Raw genomic sequence first — 16,884 nt, forward strand, 5'->3', positions numbered from 1 at the left:
TATTATATATATTTATATGCATAAATATATATCTCATATATATATATATATCCTCCAAAGTGCTGGGATTACAGGCGTGAGCCACCCACCGTGCCTGGCTGGCTACAGTCTTAAAGATGATCTAGTGAACTTACCCAAATGGTAAACAAGAGAAACCAAGTCCTAGGTGGGTAATTGAAATGCCCAAGGCCATATAGCAAATGCTGGGCATAACTAGGAAAGATAACTGGATTTTCTCACTTTGAATTTGTTCTGTCTTTTGGCTAAAATCTGCTTCCTCTGAAGGTTTATATAAAATATAAGGGGAAAATCTTGAGTTAGGTAAACTAGGCAAAATAGAAGATTTATTATAAAACTTTAGGATTAATATCTCATTAAAAATAGGTTAGAAACATACTTAAATATTTTCTTCTAAGAATTTTATAGTTCTTACACTGACATCTATGGTTCCTTATGAGTTCATTTTTGTGTATAGTGTTAGAAAAAGGTTCAACTTGACTTTCTGTATGTGGATATTCAATATTCAATTGTCCTAGCACTATCTGTTGGAAGGACTATTCTTCGCTCATTGAAAAGTCTTAGGATCCTTTTCTAAAATCCATTGATCGTAAACATAAGATTTCTGGGTTCTCAGTTCGATTCCATTGAACTATATGTCTATTCTCATGGCAGTACCAGATTCTCTTGATTCCTGTAGCTTTTCATTAAAGTTTTGTAACTGGGAAGCATGAGTCCTTTAATTTTGTTAAACACTTAGACAAAAATCTAGGAGTAAATCAACATGGTGCTGGGTTAGGCAATGCCTTCTTAGATATGATACTGAAAGTGCAAGCAATAAGAGAAAAAATAAATGAATTGGGCTTCATCAAAATTAACAACTTTTCCACTTTAAAAAGATACCATCATGAAAGTGAGAAGATAACTCACAGAATGGGAGAAAACAATTGCAAATCAGATATCTGATAAGATCTAGACTTGTATCTAGAATATATAAAAACACACAAGTCGGATTCTCCTCTTTCAGCTTTGGAGGCCCCCTCCCTCTGTCTCTGTACGGGGAGCTTCTTCCTTCTGCCTTCTCCCATCTTTCTTGCCTATTACACTCTCTGCTCCTTAAAACAAACAAACAAAACCACAACTCAATAACAGAAAGACAAATAACCCAATTAAAAAATAGGCAGCAAAGAATTTGAACACATATTTATCCAAAAGATAAACAACTGCCCAACAAGCACACAAAAAAACACTCAACATCATTATGGAAATAGTAGAACACTTTAAAAACCATTGAATCATACATTTTAAAGAGGTGAGTTCGACGATATTTTAATATTACCTAATTAAGCTGTTTAAAAAAGTTTAAATATATAAACTTGGAAAAATTCATAAGGACTACATTACTATTAGCATTGTTATTGGTATGACATTAGATTTTTAAACCTTTTCTCAGGCTGTAGCTTTTACAAAGGTCTAAAATGTTTATATATTGGCTAGTGAAATCATATTATTTACAAATTAGCTTCACTGGAATTTGAATAATTCACATAAACCTTGAAGAATGAACTAAAACTATCATCTTGTGATTCAGCACATAATACCCCTAGTATATTATGTTACCAAAATTTACATATTTTAGTGAATTAACTTCAAACAGTTGTTAGTACGTCAGATACCTAACATTACTTAGCATTTCAAAATAGTTAAGATTGACAGTTTTTATCAGAACATTTAATAGATATAAAACATATACATAAAACCATCAAAGTGATTTTTTTTTTTTTTTTTTTTTTTAGACAGTGTCTTACTTTGTCGCCCAGGCTGGAGTGCAGTGGCATAATCATAGCTCACTGTACCCTTGACTCCTGGGCTCAAGTGATCCTCCAACCTCAGTCTCCTGGGAAGCTAGGAGTATGGCATGCCCTACCATGCCCAGCTAATTTGTTTATTTTTATTTTTTTTGTAGAGATGGAGGTCTCACTGTGTTGCCTGGGCTGGCCTCAAACTGATGGCCTCAAGTGATCTACTTACTTCACCTTTGCCAATTGCTGGGATTACAGGTGTGAGCCACTGTGCCTGGCCAAAATATTCATATATACTTTACACAATTACACTCTGCATTCAAGGTACCTAAAGTGCTATTTGTGAAGAAAAAAGAAATATCTTAGTGAAGGTCAAATTAATATATTTTTGACTGGTGATTTTATCTTTTCCCCATATAATACAGACGAAATGACCCATTACTAATAGAAGATAGAAACCTCTCTAGATTTTAATTTTCCATGAACTATCAAATTGTATTAAATAAGATACTGATTTCCAAATTTTCAGAAAATATACTTGAAATATTAAGTAACAGAAATTAAGAAACTAATTTCAATCTTATAAATCTTCTGACATCTTTATTGGAACTTCATACTAGCACTATTTACTATGAAGCAGAATTAGTCATATTCTCCATCTTATTTTCAACTTTTAACACAGACTCCCATTAATTAAAAAAGTAGTTTGGTAGGGAAAATCAGACTAGATAGAAACCTGTAATCTGAATACACATATCAATGTGGTAAAAAATTTGGTCAACAAGTTCAGTGGGGAATGGGGAGAAAAGCAATATTTATTTTTGTTGAACACACATTTATGGAGTATGTGTTAAGTTCAAAGCACTCTGCTAAGCATGAAATCTTTAGCAAAAAAAAAAAAAAAAAAAAAAACTTTGGCAATTATTGGAATCACTGGGATACAGACTAAAGAAACCAGGTTTGTTTGTTTCTTGTTATGAACGAAATAGACTCCTGAGCCATGTGGGGTAACAAAAGCATGATCTGTTCTCCATAGTGTGCAGTCTACTCTGTTCTAGTAAAGGAAGTCAGATATGAAATACAGTTGATCGTGAAGACGTTCTACCCTAGCCAACCAATGTCCAACTACACGCAACTATTAATACATGCTCCAGGCCTCACTGTGTCCGAAACACCCAATAGCTTTTACTCAAAAGACAGCTCATCTCTACTTCCCGATCGTTGCACCTGCTGTGTCCCTGCCTGGAATGCCCTTTTCCTTTCCTTTCTGACTTCCACAGAGCTTGAGTCCTATATTTTAGTTTACACTTACCCTGAGCATTCTGGCCTACCATGCTTCTTTGTTCTCTGACTACTTTTAGCACTAGATTTCAACTGCTATGCATACACTTTTGTGTAATATTTTATACGGTTTTTTTTTTTTTTTGAGACGGAGTCTCACTCTGTTGCCCAAGCTGGAGTGCAGTGGCGCCATCCCGGCTCACTGCAAGCACCGCCTCCCGGGTTCACGCCATTCTCCTGCCTCAGCCTCCCGAGTAGCTGGGACTACAGGCGCCCATTACCACGCCCGGTTAATTTTTTGTTTTTTCAGTAGAGACGGGGTTTCACTGTGTTAGCCAGGATGGTCTGGATCTCCTGACCTCGTGATCTGCCGGCCTCAGCCTCCCAAAGTGCTGGGATTACAGGCGTGAAGCCACCGCGCCCGGCCTATTTGATACGTTTTTATGACAAATTCTTTCCCCTCAATAAGCATAGATTTCTTCAAATCACTGACTCTTTTTTCATTCATTTGTTCATTTTTGATATTTCCTGATAGTTAACACAATACTAGGTATGTGGGAAACAATCAGTAAAATGGTAAATATTTTAGAATAAACCACAAGAATATATTTTGAGAATGCTGATATAGTTATAGAAAGATGTTGCTAAACAAAAAAAATCATTATGTATCTTCTGAACAAAATTCTCTTTTAAAATAAAAGTATGCTATACTTTATAAAAGTACTATGCTGTGCCCTTTCTTGGTTTACACACGTGATTCCTTATATCATCAAAATCTTTGTTTTCTAACAGACACAGTTATACTGAGCTATGTTCCTAATAAATACACTAATTTGTTGTGTCTTCTGCTTTCCACAGGATGGAAAGCTTATGATTGGTACAATTATTCTTGTCCTTTAAAGGACTTAAGACAGCGTATAAGTTATATTTCATCCCCAAAGCAAATTATAAAGAATCTTAAATGCCTGTGCATCTTAAGATAGTCATTAACTGTATTCTCTAATTATATTTATAGTTTAATTGCTTGATTTTACTTTTATGCACAGGTTATCATTTTTATCAGTATGTACAGTTAATATGCATCTTGTACAAACTCTTCTGTCATTGAAAAACAATTTAGTTACTATACAAAAAATGTTTTCTTAATTTTTGGAATTATAACAACTAATGAGAAGCTTAGACTTTTGTTAAATGCTATGATGATGTCTATTAATTAGAGTAACATGAAAGTACAACTGTCAAAATACTGTGTTAAATAGTAACAGGTAGAAGTTCCTCCATTTTACCTTTAATTGATGTATGAAGACCAATTAACTCTTTCATTATTGTGCCTTTGGATTCACAAATTTACCTTGAATAAATTAATGGCAGCTCTCAAGGAAAATAAATTTTGAATATGCTTTGAAGACCTTTCAGATGAAATATGGGCAAAATCTGAGCTTTATGAATTAAATTTTCCAAAACAAATACTCAACTTACCTCCAGTAGATGAGAATACCCACAAGAACCACTAGACAGATAAAAGTCAGGGCTGACACGATCACAAGGGGTATAACTGCCTTCTTCTCGGATTCCAGCCCCTCAGCTAGACCAATACGAGACTCATGGCTACTATTACTGGCCTCTGTAGTCGGAGAAAATTGAGAGAATTGATATTTAAGGTAAAGGAAAAGTCACAGCATTTTTCAACCGATTAATTGCAACCTTCATTGCTGTTACTTACCTTTAAAATTTTGACTCTTTGATGCAAAGAATATCTACAATTATAAGCCAATTTAATTAAAACAAAGTTGAAAACGTAAGGCAGGGTATTAGACACTGAAGAACTACAACATCCCAGCAGAGATTGGCACCCAGATAGGGGTGCCTTGGCAACAGGTAAGCATAACACTGCCTTGAAAAGCCTTGCTAAATAAAAAGAAAAATCTAAGTAGTGAAATTTAAAAAATACTACTGGTTTAAAATAGAATGGTTAGGAAACACAGCACTACTTACTAAATCACCATATATATTAATTTTCTAAAATAAATTTAAATAGGATTATTTTTAATCCTCCATTAGGTAAATAGTTAGAAGCAATTAATAATTTCATGAAGAAAAAAATCTTGGGATAACTCTTCTTATATTAGGATAACCTTTCAATCCAGCAATCTATTTCAATTTTAAATATAGATTGGTTTTAAATGTTATTTTGAGTGCTCTTCTTATCCATTGTTTTATTCTACAAAAAAAATAAAAATGCAATTTCAGTGAATTGGAGGATTATGTAGATCTAAGAAATTCTTCTGAAATAATGCCAAAGGTAAATAATTAAAAGTCTGAATTTGGTCGTTGAGTTAATTTTAAAAGATGACATATGATTATTTTTGGGACCAGTCAGCTACATTATTGCACTAGCACTTTGAAAATCACTTTAACTAGAGATTACCTTCCAAGTTGTTAAAAAAGAGTTTCAGAACTGTGAGTGTTTGTGGCCAGTAACAATCCTTCCTCTTTGTTTGAGGTGTGTTCAGTGGGAAACCAAGATGATTGAGCATGAGAACGGTTTCTAACATGACAGCATGCTGACAGTGCTACAAAAAGCCCTTATCTTATGATAAGGACTCAAACCACATTTGAGTTTCCCATCAAAATCTACATGCCTTCTTCGGCACTTGGCACTTTTGGTGCTTAAGTAATAGGAGAGAGAGAAACTTTGTTTAACTTTAAGTATTTAAGAAAATTGAGACTAATATAAGTGCACATATATAGCATTACATATATATCTAATTGGAGAGAACTTAAGATTTAAAATAATAGCTTTCTTCCATTGATCAAAGATGGTAGCAGAAAGGGCCAGGAATTTAATCCACTAATAAAGGAAATGTATCATGCTGGACGCGGTGGCCCACGCCTGTAATCCCAGCACTTTGGGAGGCTGAGACGGGCGGATCACTTGAGGTCAGGAGTCCAAGACCAATGTGGCCAACATGGCGAAACCCCATCTCTATTAAAAAAAAGAAAAAATACAAAAATTAGCCAGGTGTGATGGCGCGCGCTTGTAGCCCCAGCTACTTGGGAAACTGAGGCAGGAGAATTGCTTGAACCAGGAGGCAGAGGTTCCAGTGAGCTGAGATCACGCCACTGCACTACAGCCTGGGCAACAGAGTGAGACTCTATCTCAAAATAAATAAATAAACAAACAAACAAATAAATAAATGTATCACAGGAATATAAATGGCACACACATTTCCCAAGATGTTTGTTCTTATAACTATAAATTCATTTACCAGAAAAAATGGAATTCAAAGTTGTGATCGAAAATTATAAAACTGTATAAAAAGTGAAAATGTTGTAAGCCAACTCAGCCCTGAATTGTAGCTAATATTCTTGTGAGAAAAGCCCAAGCCTCCATTTTTAAAAATGTTAATCCTAAGCTCTGGCCATTATTTTGTGGAGACTCATCTAGAATCTTCTAGTCACCTAAATAACCTAATGGTGAATGCAATGAGCATTTCCTTATAAAATTTAGAAAAACATCTTATTTTACGCACGGTTGTCTTCACAGTTTTGTCTATTGTAAATATTGTTACCTAGGTGGAAAGTAAGTGTGTCAGTAATAAATGAAAACATTCACTTAGCAAAGTCCTTGGTACCTCATATAGTACAAATTGTGGTTAAGATTATTATCTATATCAGTTTTTCTTGACGTGTGATCCCCAGAATAGCAGCATCAATATCACCATAACTTAGAAATGCAAATTTTGGGCTTCACTCAAACCACACCAAATCTTCTGAACCAGAAACTCTGTGTGTAAGGGTCAGCAATTTGTGTTTTGACAAGTCCTCCAGTTGATTTTGATCTATGTTAAAGTTTGAGAACCAGTGATGTAGATTAATGCATGCACAAAGTAAGCTTATATAATTATGCAGGTCTTCAATAGCCACAAATTTTCAAAGCAACATGTATATGGATATATATATATATATAATTACATATTTCATTTATATATGTATAGCATACATATATATGAGATATGTCCAATCATATATGTAATATATATAAGATATATAGTGCATTATATATGTAAATACACCATATATACATATTTATATACAGGCACTGTATACACACATGCATACACATGTAGTCTTGTGTATAAACTTTTCTCAAAAGTGCTCTGGGATACTTGATCTTAAATCCTTTAATTAAGGAGTCAGAATGATCAATCTATGGCATGAAACCTAGCTCTTTTACACAAGATGGGATATCATATGAAAGCACAATCAGTTGGTTGCTTTGTGTTTTATAATGAGGAACTAATTGTACTGATTTTGTTTTTATTTATTTGAGACTAAAATATCTGCTTTTATATGGCTCAGTAATATATAGGAGTTACCTGAATTAAAAGATTTAATTTATAGGTAATTAAGAAATAAAAAACCAAGATTAACATTTTAAAATATGTTTTGAGAATAAGATAGTATAATTTTGGTGTTACAATTTAAGCATTACATTTATTTAATTGGTCCCCAACATGAAAGCATAGTCTTTAAGACAGAGACATCAATAACACATTTCCAGGCTCAGTTTTGTATTTACTCATGTGACCTGGATCAAATAATCTAGTATCTTTGGGTCTCAGTGTACTCATTTATAAATTGTGGATACTAACATTTGCCTTATCTATAGTATTTTGAAGAACATATCCTGTAAATTATTCTGCATTCTAGAAATACACCATAAAATTTTAAGTTTCAGAGCTAGCCTGCATGCATTTGATAAAGGGATATATTCAATTATTGGATAAGACAGACTACATATGATTTTATAGATACAGTTTTAAAAATAGGCCAGAATTTTCCCCTAATCTTGTTTGATCTTATTTACTTCACTAATTATGTTACTTGATAATGTTGGATGTCATATTCATATTGTTTTATCCTAATTAGTGGGAGAACATACTCTTGATAATTAAATAAATCTAATTAGTGCACTGAAGAGAAACTCATTAAGCTTTAGTCAATAATTTTAGGTTTAGCATCTCATTATATATATCTTTCTATAATAGTATAGTCTAGCAAGAACATATCAGTGTCACTACCTGGTAAAATAGATAGATGGATTCCTGATATTTTCTTTTAGCATAAATCTAATGAAAATTAAAAAGCAACTACTATAATTGAGAACAGATAAGAGTTCATATATATGACAGCACTAATGACTATAGTGACCTATGGATTCATTATTCATTCTCACATATCAGCATTTAATTGTTTAAAATGCAATGTTAAATAGGTATCAATTCATAATACAGAAAAACTTCTCTATTAAAATGTACGAACTTTTAATTGCTGCTGCACTGAAGAAAAAAATATGCAACTAATTCAAAAGATGAAATAGCAAAGAGGAAAAATATCCTAATGAGACTGATGTCTATGTTCTGCATTGCAAATATTCATTTTTATACAATGAGTGCATTTTGTTACATTAGCCTATCATTTAACTTAATGTTAAGATTTAAATAGTTTCATTATTAAATTTCAAAATACCTTCACATTTAATAAAAGCAAATTATAAAATTCTTATGACCAATTCAATGAAAGTATTAATTTTCTATACTTAATAGAATTGAACTTCCCTCTTCTTTCTATTGGCATTAAAAGCAGACATCCGTATTATATACACTGCACATAATCTGCTCTAAGAAACATCTGGTCAGTAAGCTAATTTGCACAAAATACATTCACAAATGAAATTCATTTCTACAGAAAAATGTTTGGTGTTTTACATCTTGCCATACAATACCTATACATACTGTACATATTAATGCCCATTATTTAACTTAAAAAGGTGTGTAACAGCAGGCATAAAGTAAAATGTATTTTGATGGTTTACACTGCCCTCTTTAGGCAACGTTAAGATAAAGAAAGAAAAAAAATTAAAAATTTTTTAACTTCATCATTAACTCTCAAAACTTAGTAATAAAACTTTAAAAAAAAAAAAAATACAGCTCCCCGGCCTGGCGCGGTGGCTCACGCCTGTAATCCCAGCACTTTGGGAGGCCGAGGCGGACGGGATCACGAGGTCAGGAGATCGAGACCATCCTGGCTAACACGGTGAAAACCCCATCTCTACTAAAAATATAAAAAAATTAGCCAGGCCTCGTGGCAGGCACCTGTAGTCCCAGCTACTCGGGAGGCTGAGGCAGGAGGATGGCGTGAATCCGGGAGGCGTCACTAGACACAGCTTGCAGGGAGCCGAGATCGCGCCACTGCACTCCAGCTGGGGCGACAGAGTGAGACTCTGTCTCAAAGAAAATAAATAAATAAACAAATAATAATAATAATAAAGCTCCCCAAGCTGATATGAATGTGCAAGTTAACTAATTCCTTTCTAAGGGGGTGTGTCAGAGAGAAGTGCTTATGTCACATTACCCTCAGATTTAATAATTCATTTTATAATTAAATAGAATTAGTTTACAACTTATTTTAGAACAAAAGTATGAAAATTAAAATCATCTAAAATAGCATACTCTGATCTTATTTTAAAAGCAGTGTACTAAAATGTATTATGCAAACAGAATTGCCCCCACCCATAAAAGGCATCCTGTAGAGTATGAAATATTGACAATAAATAAAAATTGTTTTGTCTGTTTGGAGAGAAATTAAAACCAAAACGTATGAAACAATTGTTTGAAATAGTAAATAAAATTATACTTTAGAAACTGGAGACTGATTTGTTGAATGTTTTGATTTTAAAAACGATGATGTACCATTTTACTAAATTTCTATCTGTTCATAATTTTTGCTTTACTTTTAGAGCAAGCAAACCACCACACCTCAATCTGTCCTTCTGATCCATAACTAACCTGCCTCTGAAACGTGGAACACTTCTGAGTTCTCGCTAGTAACAGATGGTGTTGGGGACTGTGGGAATCCAGGAGTTATTTCTGAGTCACCTGCTGCCAGGATCCCATCAGCATCTTTTTCATTAGTGTCTGGAAAACTGAAATCTGTGGAAGTCTCATTCTCGTTAAGGCTATCTGAGGTACCTTGCCCTGATCCACTTTCTTCATCACTTGTCAGAACTGCCCATGCTTTAGATTCAGGGCTGAGAGGAAGCAGAGCACTACCAGTCTGAATGTCATTTTCCTCTTTTCCATCATTGTGCTTTTGGGATAGCCCATTTGCTGATGGTGATTTACCAGGACTTCTGTCCACACCAGTTTGACTGTCTGGGGATACACTTGTGACTCTATTATCTTCTTCAGAATTCTCAGATAGTGAATATGAGACTGGATTATTCTGATCCATAAGACTGTTTTCATGGGTGTCTGAATCATTCATTACCTTTTCCTGTGATTCTCTATAGGATGAGCATGACATACACTTATGTATGGATAAGCCATCACTATCTCTGTCATCATCATCATCATCACCATCATCATCATCAGTGTCACCATCTTCACCACCACCCACTAAATCGGCATCAGATCTGGTACTATGACTCAGTTCAGAAGTTGCCTTAGAAGGAAACAGCAACTTGGTTGTGGTTACAGAACCATCTCTGTTGGGAGAAACAGCTGTAATGGCAACATGCCCATTTCCTATAGGAACAGAATGATCAGTAGATACAAATGTATCAGAAGCAACTGTTGGAATACCAGCAAATACCTTATCAGTAACAGAACTTTTGGTGGAGGTTAAAATTTCATCGGAATGTATAAACTTATTTATTAGTGTATTTAATTGTTCATCAATTGATAAAACAGGTGTAGCAAATTCATGCCTTCCTTTTGGGGGATAGGCCTGCTTAATCTCCAAATTGGCCGTTTGGAACAACTCATCATTACTGTACAAAGAAGGTACCACTTGGTGGGAACTTTCACTTTTAAACAAAATTGGTTCATATTTCTCACTTGCATAAGAAATGGTCAAACCTTGAAGTGAAGCAGAGTGCATATGAGAAGTAGGCGACACATCAAAACCTGGTACAGATGTAGAGTGCAGCACGTTTTCACTTGAAGCAGAATTTGATACAATGAGATGCAATATTGTAGAACTAATTTTATCAACCTTGGGGGTTTCAACCAATATTGGATCACTAGACACAGCTGGAAGAACAGTTTTAAGCAAGGTGTCAACATCAGAAGCCTGAAAGGAAGGTTGTAGCAATACTTCAGTACTAAAAGAAGCTGAGGTCTCATAAAATAAGAGTTGAGTTGAAGGAGATAACATTTCACTAGAAGCAGGGTCAGAGGATGCTGGCTCTGAGTTTGCACTAAGCACAGGTTTAAGCGAAGTATCACCAGATGCTTGAAAGACAGTATGTGTAGGTTGAACTGAAAAGTTATTTTCTGGAACTTGACTAATCTCATGATCAAAAACCTTAGTGGTGGTATGAGCAAGGGACCCTGGAAACATGCCCTTGGTGCTAGAAATGGAAACAGAGGTTTCTTGTAAAGATGCATTCAACTTATTTACATTATCATGCATGTTGGGCATGACTGTGCTTTCAGAAGGGTAAACCATCTCATTGAAAGAAAGAATTTGCCATTCAGTCTCATTTCCATATATTATTTCACTTTTAGAAAGCGCCTTATTATCATCACCAAACACAGATGTTGTATGTGTAAATTCAGCTACGGAAACAGGTGAAGAAATGTTAAGGGCTGTTAGCCCATCTGTGTCAGGTAAAAGAAATTCACTATCAGAAGAGTCTCCAGACCATTCCCCATCACCAGAGAGGGCATGAGTAGGCTGCAGTAATGATGCAGTTGGGGTAATTAACGAAGACTTAGGTATTGGTATATGGCTAGGGCCACTAAATAAGGAACCCTGGTATGTTACACCCACAGAATCATGCACAGGTATTGCAGAACTGTAAGAAACAGTGAAGATGTGTTGGGAGCCCTCGTTATTAGACAAGGCATAAGAAGGTTCAGGCCCTGAAGAACGTGCATGCATCATGGCATCACTGCTGGGTGGTTCAACTTGAGAAAACATAAGCGTTTTATAAAGAACACCAGATTCACTACCAAATTCCAGCGTCTCTGAAGCAGCATGAGTAGTGGTCAGATGTGACAGCACATCAGAATACTGAACAAGGCTGGGTTCTAATAGCAAATCACCCCCAGCCACTGGCAGAGAAGCATGCAAGGGCACCTTATCACTCTCGGTAGCTGAAGTAACTTGTGGAAGGATTTGAGAAACTGTATGCAGATGGCGAAACAATTCACTACTGAAGGAAGCAGAGGAAAATGGAAGCAAAGGTGCACCATCATAGGAAGACAGGATGGATTCAAATGACACATCGACACTGGGAAATACAGGCGTAGCATGCAAGGCCGAATCACTACTTGAAGCAGCAGGGGTAGTGTTGAGGATCTGATTGTCAAGCAACAAAGGGGTGACTAGAGGAAAGACTTCACTACTGTAGGAAGGTTGAAGAGGTGTCTCACCATTGTATACCGGTTGGGTTGTCTGCGAGTGTACCACATTGACCGTGGAGACCAAATCTTGTTGTCTGGAGGATGGGGTAAAAGCATGAGGTGTTACCTCAGTTGGGAAGTAGGCAAAAGTAGAATAATGTGGCATTTCCAGATCTGTAACTGAGGGACCCTGTGACATCACCGGGCCTGCAGAAAAGGACTTGGTTGTCTTCTCAGATTCATCAACACGTATCTCAGTGTAATTAGTCTGGAGAAAGCTCTCTCTGCCTGATCCAACATCGGGCTGTGCTGTTACATCTGTAAAGCTAGGAAACCACACATTTCCCTCCACAGAAGGATCCTTTAGTGATTCTTCTGAACCTGATGAAGTTGAATCTTCAGAAGCATTTCTAGCAGATTCTGGTATAAGGACATCGTATGTGATTGTCTCTGGGTTTTCAGAGGAAAATATATACCCTTGGGATATGTTCTCAGAGATGAATGGGATAGCAGAAGTTGCGGGACTGGAGCCTGAAGAATCTTCAGCTCCAGTATCAAGCTTGAAACTGGTCAATAAACTCTCCTCCTCATATTCTGTTATAGAAACTGTATTTAAGGATTCTACAGTCCCCGACAAGTTCATATGTGGAGATCTAAGAACAGTTTTAGAGCCATTATTTAAAGAGGCTGAAGTACCTTCCACAGTGTGAGGTGGCAGTTCAGTCACAGTCTGAGAAGTCAAGGATATATCTTTTTCTGTGGCTAATTTAGTGACTGATTGGGAAGTGGAATTTAAAGATGTGTTGGGAACATCACCCTTTCCAGAGAATTCACTTCCTCTTGTTGGGGATCGGTTAGTCTTGGCTTCATTATATTTCGTCCTTATGCGATTGTAGTGTGTTGTGGTAGAAATCTGGGGTTCCTTTTTCCTGATCTGATTTGTGGCACTGTCTCTACCAGGATTCACAATAGTGTCTTCTTCAACGTCTTTTCCCTCTTCCTCCTCCTTTGAAAAGCAAACAAGATTTAATGAGTCATAAGGAAATAAGAGAAAAAATCTTCATAATATCTTATACTGCCAATCATCACTTGTGGTACCTTGGGAACTTCTTATCCTCATAAAACACCATTCTGTACAATGCATGCTTCTAACCTACAACCTTTATCATCCACTCTCCAGGGAAATAATTAAATGTAATGAAAGCACCTAATTTATGGCTGCCTTTATTTTAATGCTATGGAAAGAAGTGGTTAAACGAATAGATACCACATATTTAAAAGGAAGACACACTGTAGTTATATATTGACAGTGTTATTTAACATGGTATTTATTTTGTTGTTTTTATATTTCTTTATTCATCAGGCATCAAGGTAAATAGCCATTAGCTTACTGTAATAAGAATTGGTGATGAAACTATTTCAAAGACCAAAATAGTTGAACATTCAGAATACTTGATAATATATTTTTAGAACAAATCATAATTTTAAGGTCGTAATAAACGGAAGATTTAGAACTAAAAGAGGTGTTTGGTTTTATTTTCCTTTTTTAAAAAAATATTTTCCACTTAAGACTTAGGCAGATATGTCAAAGGCAACTTGTCAAAATATGATTCTACTCCTAGTTTTTTAATTTTGTGTTTCCCTTAGACTCACCAATCAGGAGGCTGAATCTTCTATGCAATGACCGGGGGAGACTTCTAGTCTTCTGACTAGAAGTCAACCGAGACCTATGCTTTGTCTCTCTCTCTCTCTCTCTCTCTCTCTCTCTCTGTGTGTGTGTGTGTATACATATATACACACACACACACAAAAAAACTGGGCATATTATATCTAACTATATACCTATATACTTAGAAATCTCAATTGTCAAAGTTATCAATTTTTTTTTAAGTTTATGTGGGACATGATTTTGTCAGTATCCTTGTACCAACAACTTGTTAGAATTGTCATTTATTTGATCATCTGTTAGATATTTTAAGGCCATGCTACTTAAAAGGAGAAAAAAATTGCTGAGTACAGCTATTGAGAACTTGACCAATACCAGAAGAAGGAATCTGAATCTTAAGCCACGTGTGCTCATAAGCATGAGTCATACACAGGGAAATCTGCACTGTATGAAACACACGATTCCAAGCTTAATGGTGGCCTCATTATTTATGGTTTAATTATTTGGTTGGTTGTATTTTCTGAAGCATATGTGACAACTCTAAGAAGTTAGTGCACTTGATCTGAATTATATTGCATGCTAAAAATGGCTACTCTCTCAGATTCCCTTGACAAATTTCCTTACAAGTCGTCAGTATTCTTCAAGAAGTTTTACATTCTGTGTGATACCTTGTTCACCAGGACCACCTGAGAGATTTTGCCAAATAATTTCCTAAATAAAATATTCCCATAATCTACAAACCTAAAAACTTCATGCAAAAGGAAATAAGAATAATTTGCCTTGACTTGCTTTTAGGGAAAATTGGTTGGTGCCAATTATCTCTTCTTTCCTTAGAAGTCCTCATAAATATTTGTTTTATAATTTGATCCAGAGTTTTGCTGAGGATCAATATTAAGCTTGGCAGTGTGGAGTTTCTAAACTCTTCCTTGCTTTTGCAAACCTAAATATTTGCCTAGTTTTCTGGTATCACTCCACACTCTTTCCCTCTACCAAAACTCTGTTCAAACCTTCATTTTCCTGTCCTTTCCTCCCATTCTCAGCAGATGGCCTTCCTGTTTACAGGGAAAAGAAGCCATTAGTCAAAAACACACTTCTTCCTAACATTAAAAACAAGTTCCCCTTGCCCCTCCTGTCCTGTTAGAACTAAAGAGTTGTTTTCCTTCCTTTCTAAAGCTAATTCCCACTTCTGTGGTTTAGATCTATTCCCTATCACGAACCTCGGAATTGAACGTAATTGAGTAGTTCAGCCTATTTTGTGTTTCCAATTTGTTTTCTCAAATTCTCAAACAGATCATTATCATCAGCTTAAATCAACTCCGATCTCTCTTATTTAAAGGGAACACAAAGGAAAACCTCTAATTCACCTTCTAGTTATCATTCCACTTCTCATCTCTCCTTCACAGCCAAAGTTCCCCAAAGATATGTCATCTGTTTTCTCTATATGATCTAACAATGTCTCTTGACTTCCACCATACTATTACATTTCTTTCTCTTTGCTTACATTTCCACATAAACATACTTTATCATATCCTCCTATAAGCAATGTAAATTTTCATAAAATTTTTATTATAATATAATGCTACACATCTCTTCTTGTTACATATTTGGGGAAAAAACTATACACACATCAGATACATACGCATTCTATAAACTTTATGAGGTTCAGAACCTCTCAGAACCTGGTGAAGGTGATTAGACCTTCATTAATCCTATCCTACCATATCTTGTTGATCTCTAAAAGGTCACATTGGCTGTGTCAACATTTTAAGAACAACATATCATTCATGCCCTATGATTACTTTATTCATATCTGACTACAAATATTTTAACAAATACTCTTTCCTACAATTTCTTTATGGAATTATTGTGACTCTTTCTTCCACTGTAGTTTCAATCTGTGTCATATGTTATCCTTCACAACTTCATTTAAAAAATTTAGTGTGAATCCATGATCATGCTACAGATACTTTGTCTTGGAAAGTCATACATTTCCATTTGGAGAGGATCTAAGAAATATCCTTCAAACTCTTTTTTTTCTATATTCAGGGATTGAAAGTCATTATGAATACATTCCATGCATTTTCCAGCCTGTCATTCATTCCTGCATGAAGCAAAGGAAGTGAATAGTGGATTGGTTAAGCAGTGTTTTCATCCCATTTCATAATCATGCTCCAGGAAGACACATTATGACACAGGTCTCTTTCGATTTGACAATATATTATTAATACAACAGTTAATTTCAATAGCAAAAACTACCACCAATTTGCCAAGCCAAGCTTACCAATCACTGCTCCTGTATTCTTTATTTTAAATCCCTATCTGTGTATTGGTAGCTGGCTCCCTCCCCCTTGGCAGTGCCAAGGATTCTTCCAGCTCAAAGAATTAGAGCGGCTGTTTCTTTGGGCCCTACTACCATGGGTAAAGCCCCACAAACCAAATAAGCCTAATGTCATAAGAATTCTTTCTTGGCCGGGCGCGGTGGCTCAAGCCTGTAATCCCAGCACTTTGGGAGGCCGAGATGGGCGGATCACGAGGTCAGGAGATCGAAACCATCCTGGCTAACACGGTGAAACCTCATCTCTACTAAAAATACAAAAACCTAGCCGGGCGAGGTGGCGGGCGCCTGTAGTCCCAGCTACTCCGGAGGCTGAGGCAGGAGACTGGCATAAACCCGGGAGGCGGAGCTTGCAGTGAGCTGAGATCCGGCCACTTTACTCCAGCCCGG

General features: G+C 35.8%; 1 protein-coding gene across 1 annotated transcript in view; it reads right to left on the reverse strand.

Moving 5' to 3' along the window:
- Positions 1 to 16,884, reverse strand: part of PTPRZ1 (protein tyrosine phosphatase receptor type Z1) — a 214,488-nt gene that overhangs the window by 46,024 nt on the left and 151,580 nt on the right. Inside the window, 2 exon segments of the mRNA XM_017856932.1 lie at positions 4,560 to 4,704; positions 9,932 to 13,499. Of these exon segments, the coding sequence (XP_017712421.1) occupies positions 4,560 to 4,704; positions 9,932 to 13,499 (3,713 nt within the window).

Source organism: Rhinopithecus bieti, unplaced genomic scaffold (genome assembly GCF_001698545.2).
Source record: "Rhinopithecus bieti isolate Rb0 unplaced genomic scaffold, ASM169854v2 scaffold_42380, whole genome shotgun sequence".
Classification (NCBI taxonomy): domain Eukaryota; kingdom Metazoa; phylum Chordata; class Mammalia; order Primates; family Cercopithecidae; genus Rhinopithecus; species Rhinopithecus bieti.